We start from the raw sequence: 15515 nt of genomic DNA on the forward strand, positions 1-15515 counted from the left end.
ATTTTTTGGGATCTTGAGCATATTTTTAATGGGTGCCTTCTCGTGGTTTTGTGTGGATAACAAGAACACCTTTATTTGGGCTGAGATGAGTCAGGAGCCAGAGTTTGTAAGAAATCCAACCTGGATTTAAAAAAACCAGGGAAAAGATCCCAAAGCAGCGAGGAAAACTCCCCTTTTGGGATTAGTGTAGCTCTGCATTACCAAGGAATTGGAGTTTTCCTTTATTAGTTTGGAATATGAAGAAATCAAGGAATTCCACGGTCCTGCCTTTCCGGATCGATAAACGGCCTGGAAAGGAAAAAGCTCATTTGCCAAGCATTTCACTTGGCTCCATTAATTAACTAATTAATGAATTATCCCGTGCACAGCTCCACGGAGAGGCAGCTGCTCATCCCTCACATCCTGAGCTCCCAATCCCAGCACATGGATCTGGATCAAGGGGAGCTGGAGGCGGCTCTGGGATTTTCCCTGGCTGCTGATGGGCTCTTCTGTCCCGTTCCAGGGGTGGTGAAGGTGGATTATGGAGATGTTTCTGCCAGGAAGGCCCTCCGGGAGAGCCTCCACTGCAAACCCTTCTCCTGGTACCTGGAGAATGTCTACCCCGACTCGCAGATCCCGCGGCGCTACTACTCCCTGGGAGAGGTACGGGCCCTGCCCTGGGGTGGAATAAACCGGGAAGGGCAGCAATCCAGGAGAGCAGGAAACCAGTAAAGAAAGGAAACCAGTAAAGAAAGGAAACCAGTAAAGAAAGGAGACAAAGAAGTGAAGGAAAGCAGGAGAAGAGGAAACCAGGAAGTGAAGGAAATGAGTCTGTGCAGGAAACCAGTAGTACCACAAACTAGTAAGTAAAGAAAGAACTGGAAACCAGTAAGTAAAGAACACCAGTAAGTCCAGGAAACCAGTTACTCCAGCAAACCAGTGAAGTCTAGGAAACCAGGAAAAGCAATAAATAAAGGAAACCAGTAAGAACTGGAAACCAGTAAGAACTGGAAACCAGTAAGCAAAGGAAATCGATCTTACAGGTAACCAGTAACTACAGCAAACCAGCAAGTAAAGAAAACCAGTAAGAACTGGAAACCAGTAGTGCAGGCAACCAGTAACTACAACAAACCAGTAGTACAGGAAACCAGTAGGAACTGGAAACCAGTAGGAACTGGAAACCAGTAAGTAAAGAACACCAGTAATTACAGGAAACCAGTAAGTGCAGCAAACCAGTAAGTCCAGGAAACCAGGAAAACCAGTAACTACAACAAACCAGTAACTACAACAAACTGACAAGCACAAGAAACCAGTAAGAACTGAAAGCCCATAAGTAAAGAAAACCAGTAAATAAAGGAAACCAATAGTGCAGAAAACCAGTAAATACATAAAACTGGTAAGTAAAGGAAGGAAGTAGTACAAGGAACCAGTAAGAACTGGAAACCTGTGAGGAAAGAAAACCAGTGAGAGAGGAAATCGGTAACAACAAACCAGTAAGTGCAACAAACCAGTAAATGAAGCCAGTAAGTGCAGCAAACCAGTAAACAAAGGAAACCAGTAGTAGAGGAAAACAGTGAGTAAAGGAAAAACCAGTAGTACTGGAAGCCAATAAATAGAATAAACCAGTAGTACTGGAAACCAGTAAGTAAAGGAAATCAGTAATGCAGGAAACCAGTGAGTAAAGGAAAAATGAGTAGTATAGGAAACCAGTAGGAACTGGAAACCAGTAAGTAATGAAAACCAGTAGGAACTGGAAACCAATAAGTAATGAAAACCAGTAGGAACTGGAAACCAGTAAGTGCAACAAGCCAGTAGTACAGGAAACCAGTAAGTGCAGGAAAGCAGGAGGTGTCCGGGGCCAATGGGGCCATTCCCAAGGGGATGAGGTGGCTTTGGAGCCAGGACTCAGGTGCTGGAGTTCCCTCCTTGTCTCTTTGTTCTCTTTAGTTCTTATTTCTCTGTTTTTCTGTGTTGCTTTACGCCCTTTTCGAGGGGAAGTTGCTGTTCCAAACGTGTTCCCTCTCCTTAAACATCTCCCTTTGAATGGAGTGTCTGTTCCAAATGCTCACCAGCCACACTGATCTCCCAAAGGAGCAGGAGACTGGAAGAGTGAAGTTTGGCATTAATATTTTGACACGAGGAATATGCAGCTGTTGAGGGGAACCTTCCATCATCATTTATTGCTTAGAAAGAGACTGAAAACGGCTTTTTTGGGAATTGTTTTGGTAAAGAAATGTTTGTTCACCGAGTGTTTTCCAGCCTGGAGCTGAGGATCATGGACATTCCTGCTAATCCCAAGGTTCTGGGACCGCCAGGAGCTGGAATTTCTTTCAAATCCAACAAATTCACAGTTAAAAATATTCCATTGGGTTGTTCCTACTCTGCCTTTTAAAAGCTCGGGAATGGGTTGATTTAAATGTGATGGGATAACAATCAAAGGATTGGATGATGGAATAACACTCCAAGGAACAAATGGCTTTTTTTGACAGCCAGGGAAGCGATTTCCCATTGAAATTTGCCATTGTAGGCAGGGATAAAAGGCACTGGAGGATTCCCGGTTTAATCCTGCCAAAACAAAGGGAAGTGTGGCTTTCCAGCGAGGAAAGGACTTGTCTAAGGAATGTCAAATAAAGTGGGATTGTGCCACGTTGGCAGGCTGGAAAATGGGAAGAGAAAGGCAGAAAATAGTGATTAAAACACCTGATTTGTGCAGTGGGGCCTCAGTTTCCATGGAAACAGCAGCTCAGGCAGGAGCTGGGAGTGCAACCCCTGCTTGGCTGTTCCAGTGGAGCAGGAAGAGGGAATTTTAGCCTTAAAGCAGAGAAATGGGGGAGTTTTTAATTGGAAGAGCATTTTTTGGACATTTTCCTGCCTTTCAGCAGAGATTTGGGCAGGATTTGGTCCATCCAAGCTGGAGCAGCAGCATTAGGTCACAAATGATCTGTGTCCTGCCCTGGATGGGCTTGGCCAGGCTCCTCCTCGGCCCAAATCCAAGGGAAAATGATGTAAATCAAACGGGATCAGCACCAGGCCTCCAAGTGCATTTCCCAAGTGAGGATTTTGTTCTTTTCTAGGATAAACAGGTAAAAAAAGAATGGAGATTTGGGATAATCATCCTGAATTCCCTCGTGGCTTGACATGGAATGGAGCTGGGACAGTGTGAGGTGTCCCTGGCCATGGATGAGCTTCGAGGTCACTTCCAACGCAAACCATTCCATGGCTCTTTGGGAACGTGATCTGTTTACAAAGTGCAATTTTCTGCACAAATGGGACAGCTCCAGGAAGTTGTTCAGGGAACATTTCACCTCTTTTCCTTCTCCAGATCAGGAACGTTGAAACCAACCAGTGCTTGGACAACATGGGCCGCAAGGAGAACGAAAAAGTGGGATTTTTCAACTGCCACGGCATGGGAGGGAACCAGGTAAACAAAACCAGGGAAAAGTGGCTTTTTTGGCCAAGAATTCCTTCAGAATATTTAAAATATCCATCTCAATTCTGGTTTAGATTTTGTGTGAAAATAATGGAAAAATAATCAATGAGAGTTCCGAATATTCAGGATTTTAAGAGTACTCAGCCATTTTCTTCCATTTCAGCTCCAAATGTTTTGGGAATGTTGGTGCATATCCATAGGAAGTATCCCAGGGAATATATTGAATATAATCCTGCTGTCATTTAATAATCAATTCAACATTCCAGACACGAGCATTAGGGAATTTGATCATGAATTTGAATTTATTTTCATGCAAATGAAAGGGGCAGGAATCTCCATGAATGTGGCTGGATCCATCTGTTCCGAGTGTGTGCAGGGAAGAGAAATATCCAGGATATTCATGGAAGTTCAGTTCTTTATTGGAATTCCAGTAGTGGGAGTGGGAAAGTGGATGGAATTCTTGGTCTTGTGCCCAATGACTCTGGGTTAATTAGAATAAAATTTGCATATCCCAGTGGGTATTCAGATTAGCAGGGCTGCTTCACATGGGGTTTGGGGTGTAAATTATAATTAAGGGGCTTTTAAATTAATGAAATGAATTCTATTTTAATTCATTGGAAGTTTCGATGAATTATATTTATCATTTTCCGGGGGGCAGTGCCAGCCTGGCACGGCCACCATTCCCTGGTGGCTCCGGGATTCCAGCCACCAGCTCCTGGGGAAAGGCTGGGATGCTCCATGTTCCCAGTCCTGATTTATCCTGGGGGTTCATCCCAACTCCTGCCATTCCTCCTGTCCCTTCCTCCATCCTCACTTGGCCTCATTTCGCTGCTTTTGGGTTGGAAAACCTTCCCCTTCTCCTGAATTCCAATGGATTTCTCCAAGGAAAAGCTCCTTCAGCTCCTGAGACAGCCCGGGGTCGCTCCCAGGGCTGGCTTTGGAGCCTGCAGCCCTTTCCAGCCCCGCTTTGTGTTCCAGGTGTTCTCCTACACGGCGGACAAGGAGATCCGCACGGACGACCTGTGCCTGGACGTGTCGCGGCTCAACGGCCCCGTGCTCATGCTCAAGTGCCACCACCTGAGGGGCAACCAGCTCTGGGAGTACGATGCCGAGGTATCCCGGGGCTGGCTGTGGTTTTGGGACAATCCCAGGATCCCTGAGGCTGGAAAAGCCCTCCCAGCCCATGGAGTCCCGGCTGTGCCCGATGCCCACCTTGTCCCCAGCCCAGAGCACTGAGTGCCACCTCCAGGGATGGGCACTGCACCATTCCCTGGGCAGCCATTCCAATGTTTAAGAACTCTTTCCGTGGGGAAATTCCTCCTCATGTGCAGCCTGAGCGTGGAAAAGGCCTCCAAGGTCATCAAGTCCAAGCTGTGCCCCATCCCCACCTTGTCCCAAACCAGCCACGTGCAGGAATTCCTGGGACACTCCAGGGGTGGGGACTCCACCATTCCCTGGGCAGTTCTGATCGTTGACCACCCTTTCTATGGGGAAATTCCTGCTGATGTCCACCCTGCCCCTCCCCTGGCCCTGCCTGCGGCCGTTCCCTCTCGTCCACATCTGCCTTTGGTGTGGATTTGCTCCTGAGCTGATTTGATGATTCCCTGTGGAATTTTCTGTTCTGCATCCCAGGAACATTCAGCATCTCCATGTGATTCTGAACTGGAAATTCCCACCTGGATTTCCCGAGGGGCTTTGCATCCAGTCAGCCTTTCCTTGCTGTGGGGCACCGCCCCCTCCTCCCATCCCGGTGGGAGGACTCTGGGAATCCATGGCACTGCTGATTGCCAAGGAAAAAATCCATCAGCTCATGGAGAACTGTTCTAGGCCACTCCTCCCTCTGTGTCCGTGCTGGGAGCAGCGGGAAGGAGCAGCCTTGGGAGCATCCGAGGGAATTTGGGGGGAAGGCCCCGCTAATTCCGGGGTGTTCCCCCTTTGTCCTGTGGGATGTCCCACCTGAGCCTCCCTGGCACAGCCTGAGGCCGTTCCTGGTTTTTCCTGGAGTGACGGGGATGTCCCTGTGGAGCGGGCTGTTCCTGAGGGAAAATGACTCCACTGAACGCCAGCTTCCAGGCTGGGGCTTTATTTTCCATGTAACAACTCCATACATTCTCATTTTAGTGGGATGAAAAAGTCTGTTCTGGTTTAAAAAGCCTCGTTCCCAGGAGCTGCCGCTGGGCCTTGTTTGGGAATGGAAGAATCGTGGGCAGTTTTTACAGAAATGAAGGAAAACCCCAAATTCCTTTCATTTTCAGTGACGTTTTCCCAGTTTATTTATTCCAGTTGTATTAAATGGTGGTTGATCCCTTTCTGGATCCCAGTCTCCTCCTCAGTTTGGCACCTCCATGAGGCAGGAAGTGCCTTTTCCCAGGATTTAAAGGGAGTTCGTGTTGAAGAAATGGGATGAAATTCCCAAATTAATATAAAGGAAGTGTGGAATCTCAGGATTTTATGGCCAAAAATCCTTCTTTTTAAGGGAGACAGGAGATGAAAATTAAAAATTCATGGAAAGACTTGTCCAGCCCTGGCAGCTCCTCATTCCCAGAGGGATTTAGGAGCCATGTGGACACGGGATAATGGCAGTGCTGGGAATGGTTGGACTTTGGGATCTTGGAGGGCTTTTCCAACAGAAACAATTCCATCATTTTCATTTGAACCCCTTTTCTCTTTAACAAGGAGATTCTTTTTCTCCCTGCACACTTTGCAAAGTTTGGGTGGTTTTGGGAATGTTCATTCCAGCAGGAAATCCCTGGGATTTCAGATCTTGCACCTTCCTTCTCTTCATTCCTGAGGAAATGAGGATGAAAATTGATTTTTAATCCGTGTTTTATTGGTTTTGATGGATATTAAGGAACATCCAGAGGTCCAGGACATGGATTTGGTGTCCCAGGTTCCTGATCCATCTCCAAACCCAACATTCCCTTGCTCCCAGTTGTCCCCAGCAGATGCAGGCTGGGCTCCAGGGATCCAGGGTGGTTTTGTTTGGAGAATTCCTGGTGGATCCCGCTGGATCCAACATTCCTGATGCAGCAGGATGGTGGGATCTGCCCTCTGCCACTGGCTCAAGGTGCAGCACCTGAAAACACCAGATCTTCCCACCCTAGAACTGGGATATTCCACGCTGGGCTCAGCAATTCCTCAAGGGATAAATGGAAAAATATCCATGTGAAAAATGAATTCTGTTGGATTTTTCCATGGCTGCAAAGGTGGGAAAACACTGATGGATTTGCCGTTGGATTTTTAAAGGTATTTCCAACATTTCACAGGAATTGGTGTCACCTTCCTGCCTGGAAAGCTGGAATTGTTCCAATAACACACACACAGGGGATGGGCCGGGTTTTCCCTTGAAGTGAGCAGGATTTCCCAGGAATTGTGTAAATCCCGGCTCGGCCATGAGATGGAGCTCCTAGAACAGGAATACTCCGGGTTTTCATGGCATCTCCAAGGGTTGGCCACTTGTTCTCCTGAAAAACATCCCATTGCATTCCCTATGCCTGGATTTCTTGACCAAATCCTTTTATTATCAATTTTCCTTGGAATATTCAGATATTGCCCATTTTCCCTTGAATTGCTTTATTTCCATTAATTATATATTTATTGGTGTATTATTAACCTCCAAGCATTCCTAATACCCAGGACTGATTTCCCAAGGACACAAACAGTTGTGATATTCCAATTTTTTTTTTCCCCAGAGAAACAGTTCTGGGATATTGCCTGGATCCCTTGTTTGGAATAATTTGGTTTTTCAGTGGGATTACACTGATTTTTCCTTTCCTTGCTTATTCAGGAATTGCACAGAGGGATTTGGGGTGGTTTTTAGGAATTCTGACTTGGCACTGGACAACAAAAGCTGGACATGGAATAATCCTAAAAAGGGATTTCCCAAAGGGACTTTCAGGGAATTTTCTATGATTTCCTGCCATTATTAATTTTTTATAATCTCATAATTGAGTTTAATTTGTGTTATTTCAATATTGCATAAAATTCCAGGCTCCCACAGGCAGGGTGATTCCCGTTGTGGCATCCAGGGAAACCTCTGGATGTGGAGAGGGATGAAATCTTGGCACGTGACACAGCAGGAAGGAATCCAGGGAAAAAATAAGGCTGGAAATGTGTCACAGGTGATAGGAAGGAGTTGAATTCCTTGTGGATGGATGGTGATGTCAGGGTTTGTTCCCTGCAGATCCCTCAGGGTTTGCTCCTGGCAGATCCCTCAGGGTTTACTCCTGGCAGATCCCTAAGGATTTACTCCTGGCAGATCCCTCAGGGTTTATTTCTGATGGATCCCTCAGGATTTACTCCTGGCAGATCCCTCAGGGTTTACTCCTGGCAGATCCCTCAGGGTTTACTCCTGGCAGATCCCTCAGGGTTTATTTCTGATGGATCCCTCAGGGTTTACTCCTGGCAGATCCCTCAGGGTTTACTCCTGATGGATCCCTCAGGGTTTATTCCAAGGCTGCCAGAGTTCCAGGAATGTTTGGACAACGCTCTCAGGGACAGGATGGGATTGTTGGGATATCCTGGCAGGGTTGGGGGTTGGATCAGTGATCCCTATGGATCCCTTCCCACTCAGAATTCCATAGGTTTTTCCTGTATAATTGCCACTGTTTGCCCCTAATCGCGGTGTCCGTGCAAAGCTGTGGAATTTCCATCCAGGGAGAGCTGAGGGGCTGCACAAAAGATGGATCTTGGGTCTCTGACTCCACTTTCCTTTTGTCTTCCCTTCCCTCAGTATTTTGGGAAATGGGAATATAGCTTCGAGGTAAGTCTGGTGCCATCCCTGTGCCGCATCCCAACCCCTGGAGCAGCTCCTCCAGCAGTGCCTGTAGCAGTGCCCTAACTCCGTGCTTCTCCACAGCTGCTGCTCCAGCATTCCAGAGCTTCCTGCTCCCTGAGCCAGGCTGGGAGAGCTGGGAATGTTCCCCTGGAGAAGGGAAGGACACAGGGAGAGCTCCGAGCCCCTTGCAGGGCCTAAAGGGGCTCCAGGAGAGCTGGAGAGGGACTGGGGACAAGGCCTGGAGGGACAGGACACAGGGAATGGCTTCCCAGTGCCAGAGGGCAGGGATGGATGGGAGATTGGGAATTGGGAATTGCTGGCTGGGAGGGTGGGCAGGGGCTGGCACAGGTTATTCCATGGCTGCCCCTGGGTCCCTGGCAGTGCCCAAGGCCAGGCTGGACATTGGGGCTTGGAGCAGCCTGGGACAGTGGGAGGTGTCCCTGCCCATGGATTGGGATGGGATTTAATGTCCTTCCATCCCAAACCATTCCATGAATCCATGTACCAGGAAAAGCCTGCTTGGATTCCCACCATCACGTTTATCCTCATGTGAGGAATCAGCTACCTTTGGATATTTCATATCCTGTAAACACCCAGGAGAGAATTCCGAGTCCTTTATTCAAGGACCTCTGCTTTCCCTGGAAAGATTCACAGACAGATGGGAACAGGGAGCGCTGATCCCGAGTGATCCAGCCCTGATGTCCCTGGCAGTGACTCCAAGTGACATTTTAGGGACACTTGGCCTTGGTATTTTTAGTGGCTCCTTTATCCTCATGTCACTTTTTCCATTCCCAAGCCAAAAACATGGAAAAAGAGAGGGTGAGGGCTGGGATGTGGGAAGAGCATTCCAGCTGCTCCAGCCCTGGTGCCACAGTGATGGGGTGACAGTGGGAAGAGTTTAGGGAAGGGGAAGCTTCCCTTCATCTCACCCCACCTGGAGTTGGCACCAGGAGGGAAAAGCTGGAATTGCTGTTGGGAAAAGAAGTCAGAAATGTTTAATTAATTCTATTTTTAATTGGGTCATTCCCAAATGGGATTCAGGGTGGCTTGTGCAGGAAAAACCCCATCTGTGCCTGGATCTTTGTCGTGGGGAATTGCAGCAATCCAAGGGGCTGGAGAGGTGGGATTGGGAGCCACAACCCGCTCTGGATCGTGGGAATGGTCTCAAGAGCAGGGCGGAGATTTTGGGTGGAGCTAAATCCATGAATTTCCCTCTGGATATTCATGTTTGTCTCTGGAGCATTCCCAGCCCATTCTCCATCCGTAACTTTGGCCCTGGAGCATTCCCAGCCCATTCCCCATCAGTAACTTTGGAGCATTCCCAGCCCATTCCCCATCAGTAACTTTGTCTCTGGAGCATTCCCAACCCATTCCCCATCAGTAACTTTGTCTCTGGAGCATTCCCAGCCCATTCCCCATCAGTTACTTTGGCCCTGCAGCATTCCCAGCCCGTTGTCCATTAGTAACTCCCAGTCTATCCCTGTGTGTTTTCCCTGCTCTTCCTGCTGAGCATTCCCGGTTTTCCAGAGGCGCACATTCCTGCACATCATCACGCAGTCGTGCCTGACGCTGGGCAGGATCGAGGACGGCTCCCAGGGCCCCACGGTGGAGGCCTGCGATGGCAGCCCCCTGCAGACCTGGATCCTCAGGAATTATTCCCGCCTGGAAGTCTTTAGGAAGATTTACTACAGCCCCACTGACTATTTCCTTTAGGGACGTTGGGATTGGAAGGAAATCTGGGATGTAGTGGGGTAAGGAATTCCCAGGGAATCTTCCCACGCTGGTCTCTGCTGGAGGAGCTCGGCGGGATTTCTGGCTTGTTTTATTTGGAGGTGAAAGTGGTTTTTAACTTCTTGTGTCTTTTGGAGGGTCTAAAAAATGTTCATTTTTCTGTAATTGGTAGATTTCCGTGGAATTCTTTCATGGAATTTTCATGGATTTTTTTTCATTGGATTTCTCATTGAATTGTATGGATTTTTTTTGGTGGAATTTTCATAGGATTTTCTTAAATTCTTTCGGAGAGTTTTCCCAGAACTTTCATAGAATTTTCTTACAGTTTTTCATAGAATTTTCTTACAGTTTTTCATAGAATTTTCTTACAGTTTTTTTTCATAGAATTTTCTTACAGTTTTTTTTCATAGAATTTTCATAGAATTTAATGGATTTTTTCATCGAATTTTAATAGGATTTTCATCAAATTGAGTGGTTCTTCCTAGACTTTTTCATGGAGTTTTCATAGAATTTGATAGAATTTTTCGTATCATTTTCATGTCGTTTAATACCATTTTAAAATATCATTTCCTCAGGCTTTCCTTAGAACTTTCCATGCCATTTTCGTAGAATTGGATGGAATTTTTCCACACCCTTTTCGTATCATTTAATAGAATTTTTTCGTATGGAATTCTCCTATAAAACAAGACAGAAGAGGATTTTGTAGCTTTAGGATAGAACAGATGTTCAGTGTTGGTTCTTAGTTTGTCTTAGTGATTATTAGTTACTAGCAATTATTAGTGTTAATTATTATTAGCTTTAATTCATTTTAGATGAATTAAGCTCCCTTGATCTCCTGCTGTCACCGGGATTGTTCCAGCCTGCAGGAGGTGAAGGTTTGGTTCTTATTCCGACACATAAAAATCATTCCAGTTGCAAAAGATTTTCTCAAAAAGGTTCGGCTTTTCCTGGAATTCTCCATGGAATTCTCCATGGGACTTTCGTTGGATTTTTGTGGGATTTTCGTGGGATTTTCATAGAAATTTCATGGGATTTTTGTGGGATATTCATAGAAATTTCATGGGATTTTCATAGAAATTTCATGGGATTTTTGTGGGATATTCATAGAAATTTCATGGGATTTTCATAGAAATTTCATGGGATTTCTGTGGGATATTCATAGGCATTTCATGGGATTTTCATAGAAATTTCATGGGGTTTTTCAGAGATTTTCGTAGAATTTGGTACACGTTTTCATAGAATTTTTATATAATTGTTCCCAGAATTTTCATCAAATTTTTCATGGAATTCAGAGAGAATTTATTACACTCCGTGGAGGAGCCCAAGGAGTAAAACCAAATTCCTTGTAGGAATTTCCCAGCAGTTCAGTTGGAACGCCCGAAAAAAAGTCTTTTTTCATATATTTTTAAGATTTGATCTGGATAGATGTTCATTTGACGTATTTTTATTTCTAGATAAAAATAAAACTGATACCAATACATGAACTTTAATCGATATCAGTTGGCACTGCTGAACACCACTCTGGGTTTATTATGCCATCTAGGACTATAAAGCCATATTAGTCCATAAATATGATATTATATAGAAATGTTACAAATAATGAACATAAATGGTGTTTGTGAGCCCTGGGAGCATCAGACACTTGGTAAAATGATTCCTGATTCTCCTCCAGTTATAATATCATATTATTTGATACTCGTTTATATTTTATATTATTTTCTGCTACATAATTTTTATATTAGCTGATATTTCATAATATTTTAAATTATTTTAGATTAATTTATATTTTATATTATTTACCTTATTCTTATATTATTTTTATATTAGCTGATATTTCATAATATTCGATATTATTTTCTATTCATTTATATTTTATATTATTTACCTTATTCTTATATTATTTTTATATTAGCTGATATTTCATAATATTTTAAATTATTTTAGATTAATTTATATTTTATATTATTTACATTCTTCTTATATTATTTTTATATTAGCTGATATTTCATAATATTCTATATTATTTTATATTCATTTATATTTTATATTATTTATATTATTCTTATATTATTTTTATATGATCTCATGTTTTGTATTGTTCTATATTATTTTATATTAATTTATATTTTATATTTTAATATTATTTTTATATTCTCTCATATTTCATATTATTCTATATTCTATTTATATTTCTATTTTTTCCTCCTACATTATTTTAATGTTATTTTTCTATGATCTCATATTTCATATTATTCTAATTTATATTGTTTTACATTAATTTATATTTTATATTATTTTCTGCTGCATTATTTTTCTATTATCTGATATTTGATATGATTCTAGATTATATTATTTTATACTAATTTATATTTTATATTATTCTTACATATTATTCTTTATGTTATATTTGATATTCATCTAGATTATATTATTTTATACGAATTTATATTTTATATTATTCTTACGTATTATTCTTTGTTATATTTTTACGTTCATCTAGATTATATTATTTTACATCTTTTTGTTGTCTTATATTTTATATTAATCCATGTGATTTTATACAATATATGAATATTAATATTTTATATTGATCTATATTGTAGTATTTATAACTTATATTTTTATATTATATATAATCTTTTTTATTATTTTCTATTATTTTCTATTTTCTCGTATTTTTTAGTCTTTTCTATTTTTTACACATTTTATATTTTATTTTGTTATATCAGTATTTATCCTCCTGGGTGAGCCCAAGCCCTCAAGCAGCTCCCACCATCCCAGCCCCCCTATCCCATAGGCAATCCCAAGGTTTGCCCTCAGCCCGGGCTGTTTGGGATGAATTTTGGGATCAATCCCCCCTTTCTCCCCTGTCTGGGAGCCTCCAGGATTTTCCTGCCCGTCCTGCTTTGTTCCCTTGCCATAAAATCGGGCTCTGCTCCAGTGGATGCTCTGCAGGCAGGAGTTCAATCCTGAAATTCCCCATTCCCAGGGGTACTGGGAGAGCTGGGAATGTTCCCCTGGAGAAGGGAAGGGCACAGGGAGAGCTCCGAGCCCCTGGCAGGGCCTGAAGGGGCTCCAGGAGAGCTGGAGAGGGACTGGGGCCAAGGCCTGGAGGGACAGGACACAGGGAATGGCTTCCCAGTGCCAGAGGGCAGGGATGGGTGGGATACTGGGAATTGGGAATTGCTGGCTGGGAGGGTGGGCAGGGGCTGGCACAGGGTGCCCAGGGAGGGAGGGAGGGAGCAGCCCCGGCTCAGCTGGGCTGTACCTGCCCTGTTACTGAAGTGCAGAATTTCCTGCTCAACTTCCCAGGATTGCTCCGGGAATTTGTTCTCCCAGTGCACCAGTTGGTGTTTTATTCCTTCCCCATCCCTCAGAAATGTGGTGGCAACAGAAGGGGTGTCCCAAGAAGGAAAAATGCCCTGGGAACAGGAGCGTTTCCATGGAGTTGTGAGCAGATACATTTCCATCAGCACCAGTTCTGCTCACAAACATTCCATGTGGCCACGGAGGCCAAACTCCTCCATCCAGCAGCTGTGCCTTGGCAATAGGATTTCCTTGGAATTGCCTTCCCGTTGCTGGGGGATGTGTTGGTCCAGCAGAGCTGGGTGGCTCCATGTGGGACGAGGCTGGCAGGCCCTGCGTGCTCCAGGAGGTTCCCATGCCGCGCCCGGGCCGGGCCTGAAGGAGCTTCCCGACGGGATGTTGGGATTCACGGGAATTCTCTGTCGCCCCTTGCAGAAGCTCACCCTGAGGCACCTGAACAGCAACCAGTGCCTGGCGGAGCCGTCGGAGGAGGACCGGCTGGTGCCCACCATGCGGGAGTGCGGGCCCGGCCGCGCCCAGCAGTGGCTGCTGCGCAACATGACCCTGGCCGCCTGAGCCCGCCGCTCCCGCCGTGCTGGAGAGAGCCCAATCCCCACCCCAGCCACGTCACGGGGGCTTCCCGGTGCCACAGGCGCCCCTGGGCCCCTCGGAGCCTCCAGTGATCCAAGGCCTGCTGGTAGCGACTCCAGCGTGCTCCAGAGATTCCACAGGCACCATCCGCTGGAGGAGTTGGGATATGGAGGTGGTGCTGTCCACCACGGAGAGGTGGCCCAGTATAAAAGGCTTTGTGGCACCAGTTTGGCACTGGGAGCCATGCTGGGAGGCGTGGCTAGAGCTGGTGGGATGTGCTGGGCTCTCCTGGAAAAGCTGGAGGAGATCCTGGAGAATATCCTGGAGGACCTTGGGTGTTCTCTCGTGCCCAGCGGGATTTGGCAGCACCAAAGCTTCCTGGGTTGTGCTGGGAAAAAATGGGATCTGGTGCTGGGAAAACCAGGCCAAGACTGCACTTCACCAGGAATCCCAACAGGAGACACGGGAATGCCGAGGGGAAGGAACGGCACGCACGGGACCTCGCAGTGGCACGGAGGGAACTGTCCCCTCCTTGCATGGGACTGGAATTGTCCTCTCCATGGGAATGGAACTGGGGCCGGAGCTGGGGCTCAGGGAACAGCTGGAAGGACCCAGACTGCCCCTCTGAGGCCCCAGAGCCTGGAGAGCCTCCATCCCTCCATCCCCAACGCATCCATGAATCCCTGCATCCCGCAGGCAGAGCTCAGTCCCTGCATCCCCTCCCAGCTCTGCCTCCAGCTGTTCCCGCTCCCGTAGGAACCACAGAGGCTCCTCTCTGCCTTTGGGAATTTTGGGGCTCGATCCTTCTGTGGGCGTGGCTGTTCCCAAAGCGCCGCTGGCACTCGGGAGCTGCTCCCAGCCGGGATGTGGGGACAGGGCCTGTCCATGCGGGGACATTCCCGAAATGTGCGGGGGACATTCCTTTGGGGGCCACCCCAATGCAGCTGTGTCCCTCTCTGGGCTGGGATTTTGGGAATTCTCAGTGCCCAGGGACTTCAGGAGACTGAAATCCCAGGGCAGCGGGATCCCAGCAGGCGTAAGTGGGGAAATACTTCCCAGGATTTCCCTCACAGTTCCCACAAACCTCTGTAAATGCACTGGGTCATTAAAAATGCCGGTATTTTCTGTATCCCGCTCTGGTGGTCGTGGATTCATCCTGGGATATCTGGGTATGGTGTGAACTGCAGAGGAAATCTGCTGGATACACAGCGTGAGGTGGGAAGCAGGAGGGAGTTAAACTGGGAAAAGGGATTGCTGGGCGTGCATGGAGCTGGAATATCCTGGATTAATTTGGAGTGGGGACTCATCTCCAGCCTCCCTGCCCAAATATTCCCGCTCCTCATCCTCAAATCACCCCTAAAACACAGAATGTGGCTTAAAAGCTCCCCAGAAAGGGGAGATTTTATTCTGCTTTGTAAAAAGAGCGGGAAAACATCAGGATCGAATTGAAACAGGAATTTCCATGCAGGAAAAAAGGAATCAATTACTTATTTCATCTCCTTCCCGAGGGTTTTGGCCTCACCACAGCCCTGGGTGGGTCCTGAGGCCGGGAACTTGGGAAGGAGGAGGCTGGGAACGTCCTGGGGACCGCGGGGGAGGGCGGTGTCACTTCCCTGGGGAACACCCCCGGCTCCAGAGGGCGGCAGCTCCACATCCCTGCCCCATCCCGAGGTTCCTCGGCGTCGGAGCTATGTATAGAAT

General features: G+C 46.2%; 1 protein-coding gene across 3 annotated transcripts in view; it reads left to right on the forward strand.

Moving 5' to 3' along the window:
• The window catches only part of GALNT13 (polypeptide N-acetylgalactosaminyltransferase 13), a gene marked incomplete at both ends in the record, with an annotated part of 38794 nt that extends 24995 nt beyond the window's left edge, over positions 1-13799 (forward strand). The window contains 5 exons of one of the 3 annotated variants that reach the window (XM_082285409.1): positions 503-642; positions 3302-3400; positions 4388-4522; positions 8142-8171; positions 9714-9899. In XM_082285409.1, the coding sequence (XP_082141535.1) occupies positions 503-642; positions 3302-3400; positions 4388-4522; positions 8142-8171; positions 9714-9899 (590 nt within the window). Of the gene's footprint in view, positions 1-502; positions 643-3301; positions 3401-4387; positions 4523-8141; positions 8172-9713; positions 9900-13658 lie in introns of those variants that run through there. The other 2 variants (XM_082285411.1, XM_082285410.1) reach the window with 2 other exon arrangements.
• Positions 13800-15515: the final 1716 nt, after the last annotated feature.

The sequence above is a fragment of the Coloeus monedula genome, assembly GCF_965178545.1.
Source record: "Coloeus monedula genome assembly, chromosome: 7".
NCBI classification, from domain to species: Eukaryota; Metazoa; Chordata; class Aves; order Passeriformes; family Corvidae; genus Coloeus; species Coloeus monedula.